This window comes from Phoca vitulina, unplaced genomic scaffold (genome assembly GCF_004348235.1).
Source record: "Phoca vitulina isolate PV1807 unplaced genomic scaffold, GSC_HSeal_1.0 scaffold19, whole genome shotgun sequence".
Classification (NCBI taxonomy): domain Eukaryota; kingdom Metazoa; phylum Chordata; class Mammalia; order Carnivora; family Phocidae; genus Phoca; species Phoca vitulina.
In genome coordinates, this window is record NW_022589722.1 from 26,476,065 (window position 1) to 26,502,116 (window position 26,052).

At 42.6% G+C, this 26,052-nt stretch overlaps 1 protein-coding gene across 8 annotated transcripts in view; it reads left to right on the forward strand.

The window, feature by feature from the left end:
- Positions 1 to 26,052, forward strand: part of TNRC6B (trinucleotide repeat containing adaptor 6B) — a 248,772-nt gene that overhangs the window by 205,850 nt on the left and 16,870 nt on the right. For all 8 annotated transcript variants that reach the window (XM_032416409.1, XM_032416415.1, XM_032416416.1 and 5 more), the window contains 8 exons: positions 2,269 to 2,394; positions 13,572 to 13,703; positions 13,968 to 14,063; positions 14,235 to 14,412; positions 21,376 to 21,513; positions 23,725 to 23,901; positions 25,349 to 25,495; positions 25,754 to 25,849. In XM_032416409.1, coding sequence (XP_032272300.1) covers positions 2,269 to 2,394; positions 13,572 to 13,703; positions 13,968 to 14,063; positions 14,235 to 14,412; positions 21,376 to 21,513; positions 23,725 to 23,901; positions 25,349 to 25,495; positions 25,754 to 25,849 — 1,090 coding nt within the window. The remainder of the gene's footprint in view (positions 1 to 2,268; positions 2,395 to 13,571; positions 13,704 to 13,967; positions 14,064 to 14,234; positions 14,413 to 21,375; positions 21,514 to 23,724; positions 23,902 to 25,348; positions 25,496 to 25,753; positions 25,850 to 26,052) is intronic.

Sequence of the window (26,052 nt, forward strand, 5' to 3'; positions counted from 1 at the left end):
TTAAAAAAAACTATGTATGATTGCCACTAAACTTATTACTCTGCGAAATAGCTACTTCTGAGCCAAGAAAATGAGCAGCAGTGCCAGGGTTCCATATTTAAAAAGAGAGAAGGTGTTTTTTGATAGACTCCTGTTGACTCGTCTATACTATTACCCATATCAGACCTATCACAGGGCTTGATACGGCTTTAGAGACACTTGATAAAGCAAACCTAAAACCTCTGGGCAGTGGGGTGGGGGTGGCATCTGTCCACTGGGAATGTGCAAATAGGGCCTGATTTTACAAAAACAAAAAAAAGGCAGATTCCTTCTGATATTTCTTACCAAAAGAGAGGTTGGAATTTAAAGCAGTTTTGGACTTTTTAAAACATGGGTTCTGGCAAAGAACTTCAGCTACCAGAAACCCCACCATCCAAGGACCCAACCATGAGTAATTAGCATCTCATAACAAGGTCATTACTTTTATAGTAAAGTGTGAGAATGATCTTAGCAGAATATTCTCAGTGAAACAGATGTTTCCTGTGTTCTTGAGAATGATCAGTAGGTAAGCTACCAACTCCCACGATCTTAGAAAAATTAGAGCCAAACCATGTCACCTTAGAGTGACAGTTTGATTAGTAAGACAGGGAAAGTGGAGACATTACAGCTTGTAGAATTAAAGGTCTTTTCGTGTTTAAACAGTCTTTGGGGAGATTTAAAATTCATGGTGGATGTTTGATTTTCTTTTATGAGATATACACAGATTTTGATTGCCTTTTCTACTTTATGTTCATAGCCATTTTTATTTTCAGTGCTTTTAAGTTCATTAATTTCCCGGTAGCAGTCCCTTAATCTATTTTGAATCATTAAGCCATTGAAATATCTTCAGTGTTCTAGAACTTACGGGTGCTGTTACAGAATTCTTCTTTAAAATTACCTGAATCCCCACTATGCCAGGGAGAAGATGTGACTTCTCATCTTCTGTGACTTCAGAATACACATACTTGGTACAAGCAGTGGTACGGCTGTCTTCACTAAAGATATTCAGTGGGATGTTGTCAAGTATATGAAATTGGTTGATAATGACGTTTGCATCCTACAGACTAGGACTTTATTGAGTTCTGGGAATACAAAGAGGGAAGTATTAAGCTGGTGGTGGAAAGACAGAATGGAAAATTAATATGACTTGCTGATGGGTGCTATCAAAGAGTGTTTAAAGTGTTTTGAGAACATAGAGGTGGGCTCAGTTAATTTGAATGTGAAACGAGGAAGAAGGTTTGGGGAAGACTTCCTTTATGAGGATGACCTCTGAGCTGGGCCCTGAAGAGGCCAAGTGGAGATGGTGTAGAAGCTGTCCTCAGACAGAGGGAACAGTGTCAAGTTCTTTGCTGAAGGGCTGTTCTCGGCTTGAAACAAGTCAGAACAGAAGGGCCATCATCTAGCCCAGTTTCCTGTAGCTCTTTGATTAGAATAGTCTAGAAGTGCTCCAGTGAGTTGGTCCTCCAGAAATCAGGGAATTAAGCTTATTTTTAACCAGACTAATGTTCATACATTGGAATGAGAAGTTAAAGGTGAGTAATGGGGTTTTTTTGGTGTCCCTGTAATGGTTTTTCACTTTTTCCCTTTTCTGCTTCTTTTTTCTTTTTTCTTTTCTTTTCTTTTTTTTTTTTTAATCTCACTCTTGGTTTAGATTTTCTCATCTAGCAAAGAAGGGATCAAGCAGACCCAAGACAGGGAAGGATGTTCAGATCTGGAGTAGGGTTCTCATGGAGCTAGGCTACGATTTGGTGGCACTGATTCTATGATTGAACTAATCAATTCAGAGACATTATGTCCTAGTGTTGTTCTACACTTGCTATTATTCAGAAGAAGCCTGCATTTGTACTCAGGTGCCTTTCAAGATGGAGCTCAGATTATTGGACTTGAGAATAAATTTGGTAAATGCAATCTTTTAAAAAAAGAGAAAAGAGAGAGTAGTTGAAATAAAAATTATATTGCCTATATGTTTCAATTACAAAAAAAAATTAGTGCATTTTTTTAACATTTGACCAAATTTAACCCTTTTGGTTATAGAGTGCATCCGACTGCAGGGGTGGTGGTGCTATGTGCATGATTTGATTTGAATAATTTTCCCAGGCATTCCAAGACCAGGAACTTTTCAGTTATAAAATTCTGTGATTCCGTGGAACACAGGATATGATTCTTCTGAGGGATAGAAAACCAGAACTGTTTATTTTTTGCATTTTCTTACATTAACAAAAAGCCTTACTGTTGCTGTTATGTTTACAGGGTGGCAATCATGGTTTGTTTGGAAATAGCACAGCACAATCGAGAGGTATGCACACGCCAGTGCAGCCACTGAATTCTTCTCCTAATCTCCGGGCGCAAGTGCCTCCCCAGTTTATTTCCCCCCAGGTAAGCAATTTTATGTTTCCACAATTCATTAGTAAAGCCTATCCCGGTGGTTATCAGTCACCAACTGACAGGTTTTATGAGCTTAAAAGGAATAATAGTTACCTAAATGTCTAAAACGTAAAAAATCTAGATCAAGATATTTATTTACTTACTTATAAAGATTTTACTTATTTATTTGAGAAGAGAGAGAGAAAACACAAGCAGGGGGAGGGGCAGGAGGAGAAACAGGCTCCACACTGAACAGGGAGCCCGATGCGGGGCCTGATCCCAGGAGGCTGGGATCATGACCTGAGCCAAAATCAGATGCTTAGCTGACTGAGCCACCGAGTTGCCCCCAGATCAAAATTTTTAGAACAAAATGTCAAACTCATTTCTTTATTGTATCATACATACAAAGATGTTTTTGCATGAAAAGCGTTATGATTATATTCCTTTTAGACGTCTCTATATTTTTCTAATACTGCATTGATTGTTTTAATTGCATGTAAATAAAACTACTTTATAAATCCTGATGTGTCAACATTCTGAAGTTGGTTGCCCTTGAGGATTTACCTGCAGATAAACAGGAGAATAGCCAGGCTCTGGGTTACTCTGAGAAGTTTTGAGGAGATGGATTCTGAAATACTGACTAGGGGCTCTGGGAGGGGGGATTTAGAATGAAGTGGCAGAGACTTACTCTTGGAGCAGCTCTGTGTTGTGGGGTAAAGTCTTTTGGGAAACCTTTTTAAAAAAGGTCCATTTCTTAGTAGGAGATGTGCAGTGAGTTGTTTGCAGGGTACAGGGGAGAGATTTGTGCCACAAACTGTCCCTTATACCTCTTTGTGAGAAAATGGATCTGAGGAGCAATATAAAAGCTGAGGAGCCCACGTAAGGATTCAGTGTGTGACTTAGTCTCCTTAGACTGTTACTTCAGTGAACCAAGATAAAGAGCTATGAGTCTGTCCCGTCCTATAAAAGGGGGTGGGACACTTATTAGGTCCAACCAACAGGTTGTAAAGGGTCAGGTTTTGTTGCTGTTTTGTTTTTGAAATATAAGACATAGGCTTAAAATATTTATTTGAAACCATATCCTATAGATTTCAAATTCTGTGTTTGACATTGAGTCCATAACTGTCTTAGTAGGGGAGAAAATGTTCGTCGCCCCACCCTCTCGTCTCCCATGGTCCTGCGCCGGGGGTCTGGGGGTCCTCTTGGTGTCTCTCCTTCCTTGCCCCTCTCTCTAAGTTCCAGTCGTCCCCCGGGCTCCAGGTAGCAGTCTGTCCTGTAGACAGAGCTGCTGCCAACTTCCCCAGCACTCCACAGTCACTGCGTCTTCCTAACTCCCAGAGCACCCTCCAGCATGCCTGGGGTCAGGCCACAGTCCTGTGGTTATCAGACGTCTGCACTGTGCCTGGTGGTGCAGTTGGCCTTGCACAGATGAAGAAACTGCCGTCTCCTATCATACCCTCCTGGAGTTGGTGGGGATGATGGCAGAGTACTCAGCAAATAGGCAGCATGATAAATGTTACATAGAAATGTCTAACACAGGGGCGCTGGGTGGCTCAGTTGTTAAGCGTCTGCCTTCGGCTCAGGTCATGATCCCAGGGTCCTGGGATCGAGCCCCGCATCGGGCTCCCTGCTCAACGGGAAGCCTGCTTCTCCCTCTCCCACTCCCCCTGCTTGTGTTCCCTCTCTCGATATGTTTCTGTCAAAAAAAAAAGAAAAAAGAAATGTCTAACACAGTTTGGGAGCTGGGCGAGGCCTCGCACTAGGAATGACATTTAAGCTGGGTCTTGAAGGATGAGTCAAGAGTTTGCTGAGTACGGCTGGGTTAAAGCTGCCTTCTAAGCAGCAGGAGCAGCTTGGATAAGGAGCAGTAATATCTGGAAGAACATGGTATGTTTGGGACAATGCAATTGATTTGAATAATTAGTTTGAGTTTGTTGAAGCATATAGATGTTGTCTAGAGTGGCATAGGAAAAAACTAGTCAGGAAGTTTGGCACCAGTTTTGGAAAAGCTTTGTTTGCCTTGCTAAGGAGTTTGGACTTTGGACTTTGTCCCTTGTAACTGTTATCTGGGTTGCTACTTAAAAATACAGTTCCCAGGTCTCCCCCAATCTACTGAGACAGAATCTTGGGAGTTAGGGCCTAGTCACCCCCTGGTGATTTTTATCTGCACCCTAAAGTTTAGCTGCTGCTGCCGTAGATACTGTAGTATTGGGCAAGATTTTTCAGCTGAGTGGCAATGCAGGAAAACTTATGTTTTAGAAAAATAACATTGACAGAAATGTAGAGGACATGTTTGAATAGCAGACTTACTAGAGCAAAGGAGTCCAGGGAAGGTGGTGGCAGTGAGAATTAAGACAGTGTGAAGATCACAGATGACCTTCGTGTTGTGGAATATCGTAGTCTGTTCTCCAGTCTCTACTTGCCATATCAGCAGCATCTGACATAGATGGTCACGCCCTCCCTTCTGAAACTTTTCATTCATTTGGCTTTTGGACACCTTGTACAGTGGTTCTCCACCTGCCTTTCTTTGTCCATCTCCTTTACGAGCTTCTCCTTACCTCCCCAGCATTTACCATCAGAGAGCCCCAGTCTGACTTCTCGACCCTCTTCCTCTTCTCACCATCTACAGCTGCTGCTGGGTGATTTTGCCCAGTGAATGGCTCTAAATATTGACAGTCGCAAGACTGTGTCTTCAGCCCAGATCTATCTTCTCAATTCCATAGACCTCTGGGCATCTCTATTAGGATGCCTTACAGGCACTTCAAGTCAACATGTCCAAAACAGAGCTTGTGATTCCATCCCATACTCCCTTCTAAAACATCCTCTTCCTCCAAGTAAATGGCACTCCCATCCTGCAGGTGCTCAGGCCACAGACCTCAGAGCTAGTGGGGGGGTCCTCTCAGCTCACATTCCATCAACAAATCCCCCTTCAGAACTCTGTTCTGAACCTATTTCCTACCACCTCTGCTAGCATGACCCGTGGCAGGCGACCACTGTTTCTCTCCCAGAAGTGGCCTCCCGACTGGTCCTGCCCTGCTTTCTTCAGCACCTGCCCGCCTCCAGTGTCTTCTCCACCCAGCATTCTGACGAGCCTCTAAAACCACAGTCCAGGGTGGCCCTCAGCCACCTGAGCACTTGAAACGTGACCAGTGGGGTGGAAGAACTGAAATTTTAATTTTAATTGATTTAAACTTAAATTGCCACACCTGGTTGGTGGCTACCGAAAGAATAGATGGGAAGCTTTTCTAGCATCAGAGAAAGTTAAGGGTAAATCATGTTACCACTTTGTCCTCTCATGGCTCCCTCTCTCACTGAGAATACAAAGCCAGCTCTTTACTGTGGGCTTTGATGCTCTTGGTGACCTCCCCACCCCAGACACCTACCACTCTCCCTCCTGTTAGTTCTGGCCTCTCCAGTCAACTTGCCCTAGGGCACCAAGCGTGTTTGGACCGCTGTTCTCAAAGATTGCCCCCGGGCTCCATCCGTACTTCCTTCAGACGTCTGCTGCCATGGTGTCTTCTCAGAGAGGCTCTCCGAGGCCGGGCTGTGTACAGTACAGTTGCTCTCCTCACCCCCAGGTGTGTGCTAAGCTTCACAGTGGCCGGGTCTGTGTCTGCTTTGTTCACTGCTGGATCCTGAGCATCTACAACTGCGCAGGGCACATATTTTGAGTAAATCTATGTCAAGTCATGGGAAGATACATTTCAGAATGATTTAGTAAGTGGAATTGTTAGGGAAAGCATAGTTAACTTAGTCTAAGAGACCTCAGGCTGCCAATCCCTTTATGACCAAAGCATCTGATCTGTGTGGAAAAGAAAAGTATTTGTGTTGTGCATTTTTGAGATTTGTTTATTTAGCAAAACGTGGTTAACGTTTATTTGATGCATAATGGGGGCAGAATATTAAACAATGGAAACCTCAGTTTTTTTCCTCACATTTCCAAATTTTAAAAAAGCAGTTGGGTAGCTCTTTTTTTTTTTTTTTAAGATTTATTTATTTGACAGAGAGAGACACGGGGAGTGGGAGAGGAAGAAGCAGGCTTCCCGCGGAGCAGGGAGCCCGATGCGGGGGCCCGATCCCAGGGCCCTAGGATCATGACCTGAGCCACCCGGGCGCTACCCCCCTTTTTTTAAGACAATATAATAACCACACTGAAAGTTTGGATAACGGGGAAAAAAAATTCTTCCAGGAACCCCCAACCCAGATGCAGTGACAGGGATTATTTTTACAAAATCCCCTGTTCAGACCGTTCATGTACAGGCATGCTTTTCACATAATGACATTTGTGGTCACTATATCCTGCTGTTTCTGTTAACTTTGGGTCATACCTAGTATTTGCCCTGTTACAACATAGTCTTCCTGTCGATCACTCTTAATGAAGAAGGCATAATGTTCCATCAGATAGATTTACTTTGATTTCCTGAAACATTCTCTTCCCCATTACTGGATATTAAATTGTTTCTAATTTTTCACTGTTATAAGTAATGCAGTAGAGAAACCCTTATCCATAGATCTCTTTTTTAAAACATCTTGTTTGTTTGTTTGTTTGAGAAAGAGAGAAAGCAGGCATAGGAGCAGGGGGGAGGGACAGAGGGAGGGGGAGAGCAGGCTTCCCACTGAGCAGGGAGCCTGATGCAGAACTGGATCCCAGGACCCCAAGATCATGACCTGAGCTGAAGGCAAATGCTTAACCGACTGAGCCACCCAGGCGCCCCACCCATAGATCTTGTATGCCATCTTACACATCGATCTGTGCCCACATTATTTCCAGATTTAGTTGCCCAGAATGAAATTTATGGGTCAAAAGACATGAACACCGGGGCGCCTGGGTGGCTCAGTCGGTTAAGCGGCTGCCTTCGGCTCAGGTCATGATCCCAGGGTCCTGGGATCGAGTCCCGCATCGGGCTCCTTGCTCAGCAGAGAGCCTGCTTCTCCCTCTGCCTGCCTGCCACTCCCCCTGCTTATGCTCTCTCTCTCTCTCTCACTCTCTCTGTGTCAAATAAATAAATAAAATCTTTAAAAAAAAAAAAAAAAAAAAAGACATGAACACCTAATTTTTTTGATAAGTAATATCACATTGAAACTCATCTTTAAGATTTGCTACGGATGTTACAGGTCTTGGGTTTCTACCTTGCCTTTTTCCTCCTGGTACTCAAATATTCAGAAAGTAACATATTCTACCAGGCTTTTGTGTTGCTTTAAATTGCTGTCATTTTGCACCTGCAGTGCTTCGTTAAATGCCATATTGACTCCAGCTAGATCTTCCTTTTCTCCAGCCCAGCTGGAGATTGAAGGGCTTTTAAGCCAGAGTAATTAACTCCCTGCTATGGGAATGTGCAAACCTGCACTTTAATTACTCTGCAACCCAGGCATGAATAGCCATTTGCCAGGAGCCTAGTGGTGCTTCTCTCTGGTCCTTTTGTATTCATTGGAGAAGGACAGTGCATGTGTAGTCTGGGGAAGCGAAACGTTGGGCAAAGCTAGACAGGAAGTCCTCAAGGGTAACCTTTCTAGTCTTTATGACTGTCAATTTATGGCACGTAGAAGATGCTGGCATCCAAATTAAATTTAAAGAATAAAACAAGCATTTCTTTATAGTCTTTCCGTATCTATCTTTACACAGTATAGTTTGATTTTGCCTTTTTTTGCACTTTATGTAACAAAAACATGCAGTATGTAGCCTTCTCTGACTTTTTTCACTTGACAGTGTTTCTAAGATTTCCCCATGTTGATTTGGGCAGTTGTGGTTCATATAGTATTCTGTTACATGAATATACCATCGGTTATTTATCTCTTCCACTACCAGTAGACATTTGGGTAGTTTCCAGATTTCTGTTATTATGAGCAGTGCTGCTATGAATATTCCTATATTTGTCTCCTAGGATGAATTTGTTTCCTAGGGTACTGCTGGATCATATGCATGTTTTACTTTGAATGGTGGTTTCTTTAGCTAATTTCAAGGGATAGGAATATTGGAGGTGGGTGGGAAGCATGGCTCTTGGCAAAGGATGGCATACGTTCTCAAGACTGAAGAGAAGAAATCAAGAGACTAGCTGATTTGTTCAGTAGAGCTTTTAAAACTGAACGGAGAAGTGGGAAGAAAAGAAGGCTCAGACAATGGCTATTTATTTCGGAGGCCAGCAGATTGGAAAACAAAATAAGCAGGGTAGATGTCCCATGAACCACAGAGTCCTTTCCCTTTGGAAAGGAAATTAGAAACAATGCTGATGGCCTAGAAGCAGGACTGTCCCATAGAAATATAGCACAGACCACGTAATGGAACATAAAAGTTTTTGGTAGCCACATTTAAAAAGAGAGAAACAGGTTAATAATATATATATTCTTTAACCCAGTAGATCTAAATTATCATTCAACCTGTAATCAATACTTAAAGATTATTATTGAAATTTTTACTTTTTTTTTTTTTTTAATACCAAGTCCTTCGTCGCGGCCATAAAACTGGTGCAGAGGCACCATGCACAGGAGTGGTGTGCTCACTCTGAGCTCACATCTGCTAGACCTCCAACTGTTAACGTAGAAAATCAAACAAGTGTTCTCATTGGTTGGCAACCCTCAGCATCTCTTAGAGAGTAGAGAGGAAACATCTGGGAGGACTGTTACTTTAACCCAAAATATTTCCCAAAATGACAGCATTGATAGGTTAAGTGAAAGTGGCTGAGATCTTGAAAGAAAATGAGTTGGTGGGCGCCTGGGTGGCTCAGTCGTTAAGCGTCTGCCTTCAGCTCAGGTCATGATCCCAGGGTCCTGGGATCGAGTCCCACATCGGGCTCGGTGGGAAGCCTGCTTCTCCCTCCCCCACTCCCCCTGCTTGTGTTCCCTCTCTCGCTGTGTCTCTCTCTGTCAAATAAATAAATAAAATCTTTAAAAAAAAAAAAAAAAAAAGTGTTGGTGAGCCCCGTACAGGAAACTTGAACTTAGATGTTTCTAGACTAGAAAGTATCAAAGGAAAGGTAGGCAGGTATTCTCGAGACTGTGGCAGAGATGGTGACTCAGAAGCATTAATTTAACTCTGACTGTTATGCTAAAGAAAGATACAGTGGGAAGACCCAGTGGGTCTTCTGATGAAAGCTTTCTGATGACTCAGATTTTAAGGGGGTATTTTCAAAAGATGGAAAGTAAGGGTAGCAAGCAAGGATGAATATGTGTAAGAGTTGTGTTGTGGAATTGCAACATAAAATAAACAGACTTGCAAAAGAACAGGCAGATTGAAAGAGCCTTCAGAGTTTGGTTTGGTGCAGTTCCAGTGACTGGGAAAAGAATCTCTGCTTTGGACTACTTGTATTTGTATTAAATGATTAAATAGAAATTAAGTTAAATTAAGTGAAAATAAAATTTTTACTGCTTTTGTCTTCTCCATTAAGAACAAAGATGTTCGGGCGCCTGGGTGGCTCAGTCAGTTGGGCATCTGCCTTTGGCTCAGGTCATGATCCCGGGGTCCTGGGATCGAGTCCCACATCGGGCTCCCTGCTCAGCGGGGAGTCTGCTTCTCCCTCTGCCTGCCACTCCCCCGCTTGTGCTCTCTCTCTCTGTGTCAAGTGAATAAATAAAATCTTTAAAAAAAAAAAAAAAGAACAAAGATGTTCAAAAGGGTTGAGACAAATTAAATCCTACAACAGAGAAAGAATTTGTGAAAAGAATTGCCGAGCCCTTCTGTGATCTTTGAGGAAGTCTGGGGATCTTCAAGGGGAGTTTAATAATGACAACTCCTCTTTCTTGCACAAATCCTGAATTTTTAAGATGAAGGCATGTGGGGTCAAAATATCCCCTTTACTACTGAGAAAGCTGATCTTGGAGAATGTGAGCTTCCTAATACTGAATTACAAACTTAGCCAGCAGTAACTGGAATGGGGCAACCCTCCCTATAGGTTTGCTGCCAAAAAGAAAGGGCAGGAGGCCTGGAGTGTTATGAGCAAGGTGGGCACCAACAAGGAAGTGAGGAGAATGGGGAAGTTTTTTAAATAATTTTTGAAACAATAAGGGAAATGGCTTAGACTGATGAACTTGGTGCCAATTCTAGGCAAGATTCTAGACTAGATATCAGAAATACGGCTTTTTGAGCACCTGTGATAAGAAATCATGAATCATAAATTTGCTAACAAGTCTTAACTGATTTTCTTTATTAATTAGTTAAAAAATCTTGGATTATAAGAATGATACAGTTGTCAAAATCTCTATTTTGACAAGCCATTTGACAAGCTGTCTCTTTGTTTTAGACAAGATGTATAAATATAAGTTAAATGCTAGAACAGTTGTGTGGATTAGTAAATGATGGACTATTCCCAGCCCAATCACTTTCGGTTGGAAAGAAGTTTTTACTGACATGCTACTAGATTATCCTCAAGCTCTGTCAAGTTCAAGATTCCCATCAATGACCAGATAGGGAAACACAAACTGGGACTAAGTAGAATAATAGGTTAAAAAAGAATTTGGTGGAGTGACTGTTAATAAGTTAACATACAATATTCATGGGGTACCTGGCTGGCTTATTAGGTGAAGCATGCAACTCTTGATCTCAGGGTAATGAGTTCCAGCCCCACAATGGGTGTAGAGATTACTTCAAAAAAAATTTTAGGCACCTGAGTGGCTCAGTCGATTAAGCATCTGCCTACAGCTCAGGTCATGATCCCAGAGTCCCGGGATTGAGCCCTACATTGGGCTCCCTGCTCAGCAGGGAGCCTACTTCTCCCTCTCCTGCTGCTCCCCCTGCTTGTGCTCTCTCACTTTCTCTCTCTGTCAAATAAATAAATAAAATCTTAAAAACAACAACAACAACAACAATTTAAATCTGGGGCGCCTGGATGGCTCAGTCATTTAAGTGCCCAGCTCTTGATTTCGTCTCAGGTCATGATCTCAGGGTTGTGAGATCAAGCCCCAAGTCAGGCTCTGTGCTGGGCTTGGAGGCTGCTTAAGATTCTCTCTCTCCGGGACACCTGGGTGGCTCAGTTGGTTAAGAGTCTGTCTTCAGCTCAGGTCATGATCCCAGGGTCCTGGGATAGAGTCCCGTATCAGGCTCCTTGCTCAGCGGGGAGCCTGCTTCTCCTTCTGCCTGCTACTCCCCCTGCTTGTGCTCTTTCTCTCTATCTCTCTCGATCTCTGACAAATAAATAAATTAAGTCTTAAAAAAAAATTCTCTCCTTCCCCCCTCCTCCTTGCTCTTGCTTGCTCTCCCCCCCCCCAAAAAAATTAACTCTTTTTAAAAATTAAATATTAAAAAAAATAAAATAGGAGTGCCTGGGTGGCTCAAGTTGGTTAAGCGGCTGCCTTCGGCTCGGGTCATGATCCCGGGGTCCTGGGATCGAGCCCCGCATCGGGCTCCCTGCTCAGCGGAGAGCCTGCTTCTCTTTCTCCCTCTGCTTGCAGCTCTGCCTGCTGGTGCTCTCTCTCTATCTCTGTCAAATAAATAAATAAAATCTTTAAAAATAAATAAATAAATAAAAATAAAATATAATATTCATTTATTTAATAGATATTTATCAAGCATCTACTATGTGCTATGCACATAAAGATAAGATCCTAAGATCAAATCGTAAGTTAATACAATTCAACCCAGCTGCTTAAATATTACATAGGAGAACAAAACCTATTTTAAAATATTGTAGATTTTAACTGACAGTAAGCTTAGTGTGTGAGTTGGGAGTTAGGATGCGATCATCAGAGAAACAGAGATCTCAGGCATTGTTAGTAAAAGTCTGGCTTTTAACAGAATGGTTAGTGATGGCCAGGTCTACTTGGTACTCGACCACTCTAGAATATGGCTTTCTGTCCTGGGCTCTGCATTGAGAAATTGGATGAGATACGCATGAAAGAACTGATCATGTTTAGGCTGAAGATGAGACACAAAGAACTGTAATTGTCTCTAGACATTTGAAGAGCTGTTCCTGTGGAATAACATGAGTGTTTATGAAGTGCATTTCTAAGCCTTTGATGTGGATTAACTCATAACATCCTCAATCACTAAAGTTAGGAAAATGAGGCTCAGAAGGGCTAAGTAAGTAGCTTGCCCCGAGTCACACACCTTAGAAGTGGCAGCCCACGCAGTCTGCTCCAGCACTACACACTTGACCAGTGTGCGACCTGCCACCCATGGAAGATTACGTTTGTTCTCCGCAGTACCAGCTGGTTCAGTGGGTTCGGAGAATGAAAGTGCAGGGAAACTCACTTCAGCTCAGTGAAAACATCTTAGACCAGCAGTCCGAAGGTGGGAGGGAGTCTTTTCTCTGTCCCTGAAGGTTCTGTAGCCTAGCCTAGCTCACTCCTGAAAACCGTGGAGAAGGAACAGGTTGAGTCATTTGACCTTTTAGGCTCCTTTGCTCTGCCTCTCTTGGACTCCCGAGTGTTTGGTATGAGAAGTCATGAATTGAAACTCCAGTGTCTCTTATTTACAGGCATGTGGGGCCAAAATATCCCCTTTACTACTGAGAAAGCTGATCTTCCTTTTTTGTACAACAGAAATACTTTGTTTTAGGCTTTATTATTTTTATGAAGTTTGATATATTTTGTTTCCATTTCCAGTAACAGTTTCTCAGGCAAGAGTCATATTGTCATTAAAACTTTTTGTCTTGCAGAAGTCTTCCTGATTGTAAATTCATAATTTTTATTGCAGAAAAATTAGAAAGCCTAGGAAGAGAATTTAAAAGCTCCTTTTCTAAAAAAGATTTTGTCTTGGGCGACTAGGCTCAGTTGTTTAAGCATCTGCCTTCTGTTCAGGTCATGATCCCGGGATCAAGCCCCGCATCAGGCTCCCTGCTCGGTGGGGAGTCTGTTTCTCCCTCTCCCTCTGCCTGCCGCCCCCCGCCCCGCTTGTGCTCTTTCTGTCAAATAAATAAATAAAATCTTTAAAAAATTTTTTTAAATAAACTAAAAAGATTTTATCTTTAGGTAATCTCTACTCCCAACATGGGGCTCAAACTTACAACCCCCAAGATCAGGATTTGCACGCTCCACCGATTGAGCCAGGCAGGTGCCCCTAAAAGCTCTTATAATCTCACCGCTCAGAGATAACCATTGTTAACACTTTAGTGTATTTCTCCTGATCATTTAATATTTTTCACAAATATTTTTCAAGGAAAACCATTGATGCTTGCTTTAGACCTATTAAGACCTTTTTTACAGAAAAAAAAAGTTTCATTTTGGTAAGTTCTGAAAATGCATCTTTTTTTTCTTGCTAGGTTTCTGCCTCAATGCTCAAGCAGTTTCCCAACAGTGGCCTGAATCCAGGTCTTTTCAATGTGGGGCCCCAGTTATCTCCTCAACAAATTGCCATGCTGAGCCAGCTTCCACAAATTCCCCAGTTTCAGTTGGTGAGTAGCAGATTTTCCTCCTATAGCTAAAAAAAAAAAAAAGGTTATTTGCTTTTTTTTTTCCCTTTAACTTCGATTTGCTTCGTTTTATGCATGCTTAAGGGTTAATGTCTCAGCTCCACTCGAGGTAAATGTGACCAGTGGACCAGGACCTGGGTAGTACTTCCCTCCTAGGTGCTTGATTCCGCCGCCGCACTCGGGCGCACGGCCCGCGAGGGTCTCAGTAAGTCCAGTTAGGAGCCGGTGCCCCTCCCTGTGTTGTAGGCGTGTCAGCTTCTCCTGCAGCAGCAGCAGCAGCAGCAGTTGCTGCAGAACCAGAGGAAGCTCTCGCAGGCCGTGCGCCAGCAGCAGGAGCAGCAGGTACGCGGGACTGGGGGGTCCCCCTAGTGCTCCGTGTGGGGACTGCAGGGCTGCGCCTCCGAGAGCAAAGCGCCAGCCGCAGGCAGTCTCTTCGGGGAGGCGCAGGGCGTTGGCTTACCGTGTGTCCGTCTTCCCTCCGGGTCCCCCTGGCTCTGGACTCCTGGCCTCCAGCTGGCTCGGATGGTGAGCGCCCTGCAGCAGCAGCAGCAGCAAAGGCAGCCTGGCATGAAGCACTCGCCCTCCCATCCTGTTGGGCCCAAGCCACATCTGGACAACATGGTACCCAGCGCTCTGAATGTGGGGCTCCCAGACCTTCAAACCAAAGGGCCAATACCTGGATATGGTTCTGGTAAGTGGTCAGTAGTGAAGATCACCTTTAAAAAAAATGCACCGGTCGTGTGCTGAGCCTCTGGTAGAGATGGGTCCTCCGTGACCCCCTGTTTGCACAGCAACCACACGAGAGGGAGAAGTATTCTCATCCCTGTCTTACAGCTGATATCCTAGGGTCTTGGAGGTTTTCCAAAGCCGACCACACAATTAGGAAATCGCAGAGCTATGCCTCTGACTTCTCTGGGTCCAGGGGAGACTTTTACTATTTAGCAATGGCAACCTGCTCTTCTGCCACCGGGAATTTCTGCCACCGGGCGCCTGGGTGGCTCAGTCACTAAGCGTCTGCCTTCGGCTCAGGTCATGATCCCAGAGTCCTGGGATCAAGCCCCACATCAGGCTCCCTGCTTAGTGGGGAGCCTGCTTCTTCTTCTCCCTCTGCCACTCCCCCTGCTTGTGCTCTCTGGCTCTCTCTCTCTGTCAAATAAATAAATAAAATCTTTAAAAAAAAAAAAGCCAGTTAAAACATTTGTACGTGCTGTGAGTGCCACACGCCTCTGAGGTTATAATCTGTTAAAATAATGTACAAGCTGAGGTGTTTAGCTCTACTGATAGAATTTCCTTCTCGTGGAAAAATGGAGAACTAAAATGAAGCTGATGAGGCAAACTGATAAAATTCTTCTGATATTAATATTTCATCTGATTTAAATAGAATTAGCACAAGTAAGGTTATACCTTTGACATTCATCAAGAATTTGTTGGCAGGCAAATGGTAGCTCTTTCAGAACGGGGGAACATGTTGTAAGCAGAATCCAATCAGTGAGGCAACAGTGACTTAAAAATAAAATGTAAAAATTAAAAAGGTACCACACACCACAGTGGGTTTCTTCGCAGTGACAAAATTCAGGTTTTATTTTGGTAAAGAAGATACTGTTCTGTGCAAACTCAAAAATAAGAGTTGGGGAGACCTGAAACCCATGCTCCTATGAAACAAAGTGACCCTGGACACATAGCCCTGTTCTCTGCTCTAGTTCTGTGGGGTGCCCACTTCCTGCTGGGGTGTCCACATGCAGAGAGGAACAGAGATTTCAAGGATGCCTTGATCCTGATCCTGAATAGTTTTAAGGGAATTTTTTCCACCAATGGCACTGTTTCTCTAAAATGATCTGCCTGAGAACTGACTTAAATTCAAAATAACCTTTCTTCCACTTGACATAAAAGAAGAGCAAACTCTCCACCAGCTCCTGTCTTACTAGGGCATACCCATCTTGGGTGTAGAAATCCCGGGTGCTGAGCAAGGGGGAAGCCTCCCATAATGACTAATGAAGGTGTCATTAACTCTGTATTTCCAGGCTTCACCTCCTTAATCATGTTTTCTGTTAAGGCTGAAACTTGCCATAAGAACCTGGGTATTTTGGTATGTGTCCAGTTATTGTGAATTTAGATGCCGTCTATGAGAATAAAGCAGGGCAGCTTTGCTTCTTCCATCCCCTTTTGTTAGAGAGTTCATGGTTCTCAAAGTAGAGTCTAGTCATACAAAGCAAAGTGAACATCTGGAAGCCCCGGGCGGCTTTTCCACATGTTTAAATGCACAGTTCTTTTTAGCTCTTTTCTGTACTCATCCCCTAGGGGCATGTCTTAGGTGGAAAGAAAAGTATCTTCAAACAACTTGAGCAACATAGGTTAGTGACACAGACACTCTTAAATACACATTTTTTTTCACAATTTATCTGATAAAACCTGTGAATAGACCTTTTATGTGCTTTTCTTTAGGCTGGGTGTGCATTAGTCAATTGGTTGTTAAAAACCTAACATCATGATGTAATTGTTCCAGAGACAGTTCTTACAACGTCTGTAATATTTTCTGCCTTTTGTTAAAAAGTAAAATTACAGGGGGGTGGGGGGGGAAGTGAAATTATATGCTAGCTGTGAATCTGTTAGTTTTTAGCAGCATACCTTCTCATTTATCAAATATATAGAAAAATTTTATCGTAGTGTCTTATTAGATTAGTGGTGTTATTTGTGATTATTGTACTGGAGGTATAACTTTCCATGATGGCTGAAGGATCAGAGTTCTGTGTACATACAAACATACATACATACATTTACTGAGGAAATGGCGTGGTTTTTTTTATCATACTCTTGTTTCAAAGTAACTTATACATTTAACTATGCACTATAGTCCAAATTAAGTAAGGAGAAAAACATACTGACTCGCTAATTTATTTCCATTTGGTAACTTATGAATAAATTTTATTAGGTCTTTAGCATATTAATTGTGATCTGACCACTTACAGATCGATCTGCCTTATAAGATGCACTTTGCAATTTATTTCACAGTTAAAAATGTCCTTAATTCCTTAATATTATGACATTTATTTGAATTGAAAAATGCATTTTGGGATTGAAAGTAAATCCGATTTGGCTGCCTGTTTTGAATAAACTACAGCTATGAGATTTTGCTGAAAATATATTTAACGCATACAGAGAGGTTAAATTTATATAGCAAAGATGTAAAAAATGAATAGTATTTCAATTTTCCTACTGCTGAGTATTAAACTAAAAAAGACACCTGTAGGTGAAAGAGGAGCACGAATAATTAAAAGTCTCTTAGTAAGTCCCAGTAAAGCCTCTTTTGTTGTATTTTCTCAGAATTAAAAAGTTGAATGAGTTTAATGACTGCTTAACTGATCCTTGACTGATTGTTTTTATAAAATAGACGGTTTCTCATTCTCTGCTTTTAGCAGAATTGAAAATATACCTAACTGAATTGTCTGGGGGTGATGACCTATGTAAACATGATGTTTTAGCATCTACGTTATTGAGCTGAGGGGAAGGGAATATAGCCTAAACGGGAATTCACAGAAATAGGAGATGTTATAAAGACTCCTTCTTTTCCTGTCTAATTACTTATATAATATTTCTTGGCGCTTTTTTTCTGTTGTAATTTAAAAAATAGGAATAGTGTGAACTCCGTCTCATATCTCTCATTCATAGGTATCTGAACCATTCGAGAAGTAAAGTCCCTCGTCATATTAGAAAATGTCCCAGGGCGCCTGGGTGGCTCGGTTGGGCATCTGACTCTTGATCTCGACTCAGGTCTTGATCTCAGGGTCGTGAGTTCAAGCCCCATGCTGAGTGTGGAGCCTACTTAAAAAAAGAAAAAGAAAATGTACTTCCAATAAAATTTTACTTTTCATGTTTAAAATTTATCAAAATTTGGTGGTGCCTGGCTGGCTCAGTTGGTAGAGCATGTGACTCTTGATCTCAGGGTTGTAAGTTTGAGCCGCATGTTGGGTAGAGATTACTTTAAAAAAAGAGGAATATTTGTGTTAAATGGGCAACTGTGGGTGATCTGTTTCTTTTATAATATATTTTTATCATTATAAAAGCACTGATTTGTTTTTTAATCTATAGTAAAAGGAAAAGCAGGAAAGAAAGAACTAATATAGACAAAGAGCGTGAAAGAGGAAATCCCAGTTTCCTCAAGGAGGTGACACTGAGCCAGGCGGTAATGATGAATAAATAGACGGTGAAACAGCGTGTGTGGCAAAGAAAGTAATTCTGGCCAGGATAGATAAAAGGGAGGCCAAGGGTTGGATTTGTAGGAATGATAAGATCGGTAAAAGGGATGTACTGGGGAAATGAGTTCCTAGGAGAGCAAGGGGCATGTCTTATTTCTATTTGTCCCTCAGCTCCTCACAGAGCCTGGCACTAATGAGGCTTTCCGTGAGTGTGCACTGAACTGAACGGAAGGATTGTTTGATTGGAGCTCAAGTTCTGTTTGGTGAACTGGAGAATTATAGGGAGGCCGCTTGGTGGACCGAGGAAGTGTGGTTTTGATGAAGTAGCAAGGACAAAAAGGTCCGTACTTTGCTGGGCTTTGAGGTGTGGCAGCTCACAAATAGTGTAGAGGTTGTGAGTCGTGCCGGTTACTGCGGGGCATCGAAGAAAGACACAGAACCATGTACAGCCTTGCACTGATTCTTCCTCTCCTGGTTTTGGGTTCGGAGGTTAAACCTTTCAAGGCAGTTTTATCTCCTGTTCTCCTCACATCCCTCTGGGTGCTTCCTTACCAAACTTTGTTACTTAGTTATGATGCTGCCATGCTTTGGTGGTGTTTGATTTCCCAAGTTTCTAACGAGAAAGATGCCCACTTAAGGTTCAAATGGAACTGCTCAAACTGTCCCCTCATCCTAAGATGTAGAACTCTTACTAATTTTCTACGCTTCACATGTCACAAAAGGACTCTAAGCAGCTGAAATTAAATAATTGTAATTCACGGTGGGTTCTAAAGACATTTCAGAGCAACTGTAAAGAAAAGTAATGTGGGGGCGCCTGGGTGGCTCAGTTGGTTAAGCATCTGCCTTCAGCTCAGGTCATGATCCCAGAGTCCTGGGATCGAGTCCTGCATTGGGCTCCCTGCTAAGCGGGGAGCCTGCTGCTCCCTCTCCCTCTGCCATTCCCCCTGCTTGTGCTATCTCTCTCTCTGTCAAATAAATGAATGGAATCTTTAAAAAAAAGAAAGAAAAAAGAAATGTGTAAGGAATGATTCTTTATCTTCTTAAATCCTCACGTTCTTTCTAATCTTCACCAGAATCCTAGGTTATTCTCAAAAGCTCTTCCTCCATGATTGGAACCAAGCTTTCGAATAGCCTGGAATCCAGGCACCTTGGGTTGATTTTCTCTGTCAAAGGTAGAGGTGCTACTTGCCCAAGGAGCAACCCACTTAGGCCATTAAAGCTTCTGTCAGAGGGGGCACCTGGGTGGCTCAGTCAGTTAAGCGTCTGCCTTCAGCTCATGTCATGATCCCAGGGTCCTGGGATTGAGCCCCACATTGGGCTCCCTGCTCAGCGGGGAGCCTGCTTCTCCCTCTCCCTCTGCCTGCTGCTCTGCCTACTTGTAATCTCTCTCTCTCTCTGTCAAATAAATAAATAAAATTAAATAATAATAATAATAAATAAAGCTTCTTTCAGAGAAAGGCCTTATTCCTTTCAACCCTGCTATCCTCCAGTCTCATTTCAACTACATAAGAGAAAAGAAAATACCTTAAACTCTTCTTTTTTAAAAAATCATTTAATATGAAATATTTCCAGTTTATTCCAGGAATTTCTGCTCCCCACCCCCACCCTCCAAGTAATCACATGGACTAGTAAAGTTGCTTACAGTGTGAAGGAGCAGTGTTCTTTATATTAATAGCAACACTTTAAATATGGGTCAAGGTGTTAGGAATGGATTTATTATGCATTTATAAAACTGTCTCTGACAACTCAGAAGCACAGGGAGAGAACGTGGCCTGGGCCCTCATAGGATTTGGATTAAGTGGAACCTCAGAGTCATTGAGGCACCACCAGATGGTCGGAGAGGCAAGTGGGTACAGTGAGGAGCTTGGCCTAGCTGGAGTGGCACATCTTCTCGAGTAACAGTAGACGGGCTTTTGACTCCTGCAGCTGCGTGAGCTTTTACATTGTGGGACTCCTGCTCACCTCCCTGGGATGGCTGTTCTACACTCACTGCAGTCCATCCTCATTTTTACTCTGGCTATTCATTGTTCTTCCTCTTCTCTGTTTTCATTTGTTTATTTTCGTGCTTCATTTTACTTTTTATGTTAAGTACATTCTGACCCACAGTGGATGGTGGGACCTGTGAGACCCCCGTCAGCAAGCCTCTCATACTGATTCTCACCTGTCCAGCCCTGTGCAATGGGAAGACATTACCCACCTACACTTGTGCTAAAAGCCTGACACCTGAGGCTTACCTGGGGCTCATGGCAAAGTAAACTCTGAAGCTCTCCGTCATTGCCTATTCAGGCTTTGTCATCGCATAAAGATTTCTTTCAAATCTCTTATATTCTGCCTTGACCTCCATGTACCTCATTTTTGTACTGCCAGTTCTTTTTCTAAAATACAAACTTTTTTTTAAAGTTTATTTATTTTTAGTAATCTCTGCACCCAATGTGGGGCTCAAACTCATGACCTTGAGATTAAGAGTTGCTTGCTCTTCCAACTGAACCAGCCGGGTGCTCCCTAAAATACAAACTTAGTTTTCTTTCTCTCACTTGTTAAAAAACTTCTTTATCTCCTGTCTTAGAGAAAAAAGGCCCAAAGTCTTTGGCCTGATACATAAAGAACCCTACAGGACATAACTCCTCATTTCTCTCCCATCTCCTGTCACTCTGCCTCACTTCATCCATGGTTAACCAAGCACTGGAGTCACACTGAACTCCTCATTCCCTAAATGTACCAGATGGTCATCAATCAGAGCTTTGTACTTGGTATCCTTGACTTACTTGCATACCTGCCATCGGCCCTAAATCAAATGTCCCTTCTTCTGCAAAGCCTTTCTGCCCCCAGACACCCTCACCACACCTTGTGGCTGTTGTTCTACCATTATCAGTTTGATGTGTGGAGATTGGCTCTCTGAGTTGGCGAATTCCTGGCCCCAGCATTCTGGCTAGCACAAGCGTTAGCTAAATGAATAAGTGAAGGCACAGGTGCACTGTGCACTGTGATGCTCTCAATTACGGCAGTCCTGCACATTTTCACACCTGCACAAAGAGTCATTGCTTTCTTTAGCAAGCAAGAGCCAGGATGAGCATTTTGGTTTTTTTGTTTTTGTTTTTGTTTTTTTAAAGATTTTATTTATTTATTTGACAGAGAGAGACACAGCGAGAGAGGGAACACAAGCAGGGGGAATGGGAGAGGGAGAAGCAGGCTTCCCGCGGAGCAGGGAGCCCGATGTGGGGCTCGATCCCAGGACCCTGGGATCATAACCTGAGCCGAAGGCAGACGCTTAACGACTGAGCCACCCAGGCGCCCCAAGATGAGCATTTTGAATCAAAATCTGTTTCTGAGTAAAGAAATTTCTTGTGAATTAGTCTTTAAATGACAAATGAAGCTATCATTTGGTTGGTTCTACCTCAGATCTCTTGGATGCTGATATTTGAAATATATAGGAAGATGTAAAATGTGCTTCTCTGTTTTAGGCTTCAGCTCTGGTGGCATGGACTATGGCATGGTTGGTGGGAAGGAGGCTGGAACAGAGTCTCGCTTTAAACAGTGGACCTCCATGATGGAGGGACTGCCCTCTGTAGCCACACAGGAAGCCAATATGCACAAAAATGGTAAGAGCAAGCAAAGCCTTACGAGTTGGAGCTGTATGGCTCTCACGGGCCTTGATGATGTATCCTGTAAAATTATTTTAAAGCACAAATCTTTAGCTTTTTCTTAATCTCTTGGTTTTTCCTCCAAATCCAGTGATCGCCTAAGAGAGGAAGATTGGGGTTATGTATATTTCAAATTATAAGAAACTTAAAATGCTAGTTGTAATTAAGGGGAGCAAAATTGCCCACCTGTAATGGGATTGAGAGCAGTGGCAGTGAACTTGAGTACCCATTAGGATGAAACCCTAATATATTGGCTGAGAGAACAAAACGCATTTTTTTTGAGGTTTAAGAGATCACAACAAATATATACCATGTTGATTATTCAAACACTTTAGTCTCCAAAAGATAGATGACTAATAGTACATGAGATTTGAACTTTCCACAAAGCTTTCTTGTTTTGTTTTGTTTTTTTAGCTTTCTTGTTCTTAATGCATTATAGTGTCTGCAGGACAACAGCTGAGGGGCATCACAGGCTTTGGTTGTGAATGGTGGGCCCTTCATTTCCATTATTCTCTGTAAATGCCTCTCTGTGTCCCTGTAAAACAGATAAAAGGTCTTAGAACCTTCCTTCAACCTTTGTTTCAATGTTTATATCATTGGACGGTAATTCACCTGGACTCAACTGTAGCCTTGAGATCCAAGTGTATACACCTGGGTGTTGGGCTCCTCCCGCCGCAGTTTCCTGGCAGACCTCAGCCCCATGGGTCTGAAAACTTTCAGGGTTCCTTTATAAACCACTCTTGAATGTGTCTATCCGAGAGACGGTAAAATGGCCACATGGAGCTCTTCCCTGCTCTCCCTAAGATTTCATGCCACAAAATCAAGAATGATTTATTGAAACTATAAAATCTATCTCTAGACTGAATAATTCAAGCCCAGCATTTGTAGCTTTGGGCACTTACCCTGCTTCTTTAGGCTGGTAATTCATCAGGTCTCCTTGTCCCTAAAGACATGATAGATGCACGGTAATAAATACAAAGTGTCATGAGAGAGGATATCTGGAAGTTTAAATATCCACTTGCCTTTTCAGAGCTTATAGATACTGTGTTCCCCATTTCCTTAGCAATCCCCACAGTAATTGAGCGCTTCATTTCCTACGACTTCCCTATAATGTGCGCTTGAGTCAGATTTCTGTCAGTGGTTCCAGAAATGCAAATGACTTCTTAGCTGAGCGTGGAGGTGGATTTGATAATACTCCTGCTGGGCCAACCCAAGCAGATTAATCAATATTTACACAAATATTTTAATACGTCATCCTGGAAATAATTTTATCTGTTTAGAAACAGCATCCTAAGGGTAGATTAGGTGACACAATGCAGCATGTAAAATTCATTTGAGAAATAAATAGGGTGGTATCTCCCAGAGGCCCCCAATTTTTATTGAAAGTGAAGATCATTTTTTGTTAGGTTAAGAGAACTTTTAAGCTTTTAATATTCTTCCTGCCTCGTAGCATCGAAAATGCATAAAAGGGGCACAGACGGAACTGTCGAAATGCTGTCAGGAAGACAGTTACAAAGGATTGGTGGTTCTTCCTGTGTGGGGCCACGGGTCGCAGGACTGCACAGTTCCCTGTCCATCTTGTGCGGGCAGAGACCGTAGGCGGGAATTCCATCTCATGGCTTTGGAATTCAGAGCAATGGCAGATGCGTTTCTCTCCAGTGGGCTCCCTCTATTTACACTGCTTCTTCCAGCTAACCGGGGTCTGATCAGCACTGAAGAACTTGGCGGGGGGGGCGGGGGGGGAGCGCGTCAGTCAAGTGTCATGAGAACACTTCCTGTGCACTGCAGATTGTGTAGTGTTTTTCCTATTTCTCATTCTTGAGTCATTGGTATGGAAACTGGGGATGATAGTATGATTCGTTGTTGATGAAAGTTTCATTAATTTCTTAAGACCATGGAATTCTAAAACTGAAAGGAAGATTCAAGGATGAGAACAGTGCTGTGTGCCTCAGTGAGAACCCAAGAGGCTCAGGACGGTGAAGTGGATTGTTCCTACTCATCCTGTTTGTGAATTAGATACTGGCTGTCCAGGGCGACCTCTCATTCCAGCACCTTTTTTTTTACTGCATGAACGTCAGAATACTGTTTTCTGCTGAGTAAAAGCTTTGACAAGTTCTGTTCATAGGAATCCTTTCTGGATGTGAATTAATTTCCACTCTCTCTCCTCAGGCGCTATCGTGGCCCCTGGTAAGACTCGAGGAGGGTCACCGTACAACCAGTTTGATATCATCCCGAGTGACACACTGGGTGGCCATACGGGTCCTGCTGGTGATAGCTGGTTACCTGCCAAATCTCCACCAACAAATAAAATCGGAAGTAAATCCAGCAATGCCAGTTGGCCTCCAGGTATTGTCCAGGCAATGTTTTTTTTTTTTTTCTGGTGTATCATTTGTTTTTAATTCTTAATTTTGGGTTCTGAACAGATTGCTTTTGCCAGTTACTAATGCACTTTGTTTTCTCATTTAGTAACTGTTGTCTGATAAAAGCAAGGCATGTGCTATGCTCTGGGGAAGATAGGAAATTCACATTAGTAATGGGGTCTCTGCTCCATTGAGTTCAGTCAGGAAGATAAGGTGTGGACACAGATCACCTGCAAGGCAGGTAACTGTGATAAATACTGCAGAGGCATAGACGAGCTGCAGGAAGTCAGAGGAATGGAATTTGGAGATCAAGGAAGGTGATGTGGGAGCCGGACTTAGCACTCATCCGTGCACAGGATGCCTTGTAACATGGGATCTTCTGAAATGTCCATTTAATTGGCCTGTTTATTCATGAAGCAAGTATTTATTATCAAGTTCCAGGTATGCAGTACTGGTGTAATGAGACTGTTACTTTTTTCTCTCTTTTTATTTTGATGTAAGTAATCTATTTTCATTGTAGAAAAATTTTAGGTTTAGTTAAGCAAAAATTAAGAATCGGTATATGTCTTTCTAAAACCTCTTCCTATACAGGTATATTTGCAATATGAATATGTTTAATTTCCTTCCATTAAAGCAGGTTCATATAATGCATATTGTTTGTGTATAATATTGTATTGCTCTCCATCATGATTAGGAAAACAAAAGCTTGTTAATCCTATCACATGGCTTTAAATACGATTTAAATTAACCAATAAAAAAAATTGTAAACACTTACACGTATTCTAGGCTTTCTCATTGGTAATATCAGCCAGCTTATTCCTGCTCTTTGTCCCTGGGTGTTCCACATAATAGTGGTCACTTGTATTGTGTTTCCTTTCATGCATCTGAGCCAATTTCCAGTGAAATAAATGGGAGAAGTCACTCATCTCCAACCCTGGTTTTCTCCCAGTTCTTGTTGTGGATGCCTGGACAGTTCTCATGGGCACCAGGTTACCTGCCCCTGCCCTCGCTGCCCTCAGGCCCGAGCTTCCCTGGGAGCAGGAAGAGCCGCAACTAGGACCAGACACCAGACAGCTCTGGCTCAGAGCCACAGAGAAACCAAGTCAACGTGCTTGGTAACACAGAGGTGCTGACGCAGTGCTTGCTCAGGCTGAGTTGTGGTGCTCAATTTTATGATAGAAGTCTGAGATGAAATAGATTCAGTGTTCTACTTTTCACAGATCTATGCCTTGTATCAAAAACTAACTTGAGGGGCGCCTGGCTGGCTCAGTCAGAAGAACGTTGCAACTCTTGATTTCGGGGTTGTGAGTTTGAGCCCCACATTGGGCGTAGAGATTACTTAAAAATAAAACTTAAAAAAAAAAAAAACTAACTTGATTTTTATCATTCTTTGAACAACCTCCTACCTCTAATATTTGTTCTCCTTGTTTCAGAATTCCAACCAGGAGTGCCATGGAAAGGTATCCAAAACATTGACCCTGAGTCTGACCCCTATGTCACCCCAGGAAGTGTGCTGGGGGGTACAGCCACATCTCCCATTGTAGATACTGACCACCAACTTCTGCGGGATAACACCACAGGTAAATGAGTGAGGCGTCCTTTGTGTTTATTCAATACCCAGCATTTTTGTATCTATTTGTGGCTTCATTTGTACCTGCTAATAATCTAATAATTTAACCAGAAAACATACAAATATGTAGCTTTTCAGGGGTTTTTTGGATATTTTTTAGTATATTTTAATCTTCCATCAAAGGCTAAATACAGTACTTAAGGTTTCACCGGTTACACTGATGTCCGTCTGCAGTGTTTTCATTTTGCTCTTCCTGTGTCTCCCAAAGGGTCTAACTCTTCCCTCAACACCTCGCTGCCTTCACCTGGTGCCTGGCCCTACAGTGCCTCTGACAACTCCTTTACCAACGTTCATAGCACTTCAGGTACAGTCTGACCTATTTGTTTCCCTTTGGCTAGCACTTTTCCATCAGGTTCCCTTTTACAAAGGAAATGGGCATTTATTTCTTAAGGAGGACTTCAACAGAAGTTGAATGGCTAGGTCAGCCTAAATGGGGGCACACCTCTTCCGCTGGCCATGTTCTCAAGGAGCTTCCAGTGGCACAGACAGGATGAGACATACAGCTTT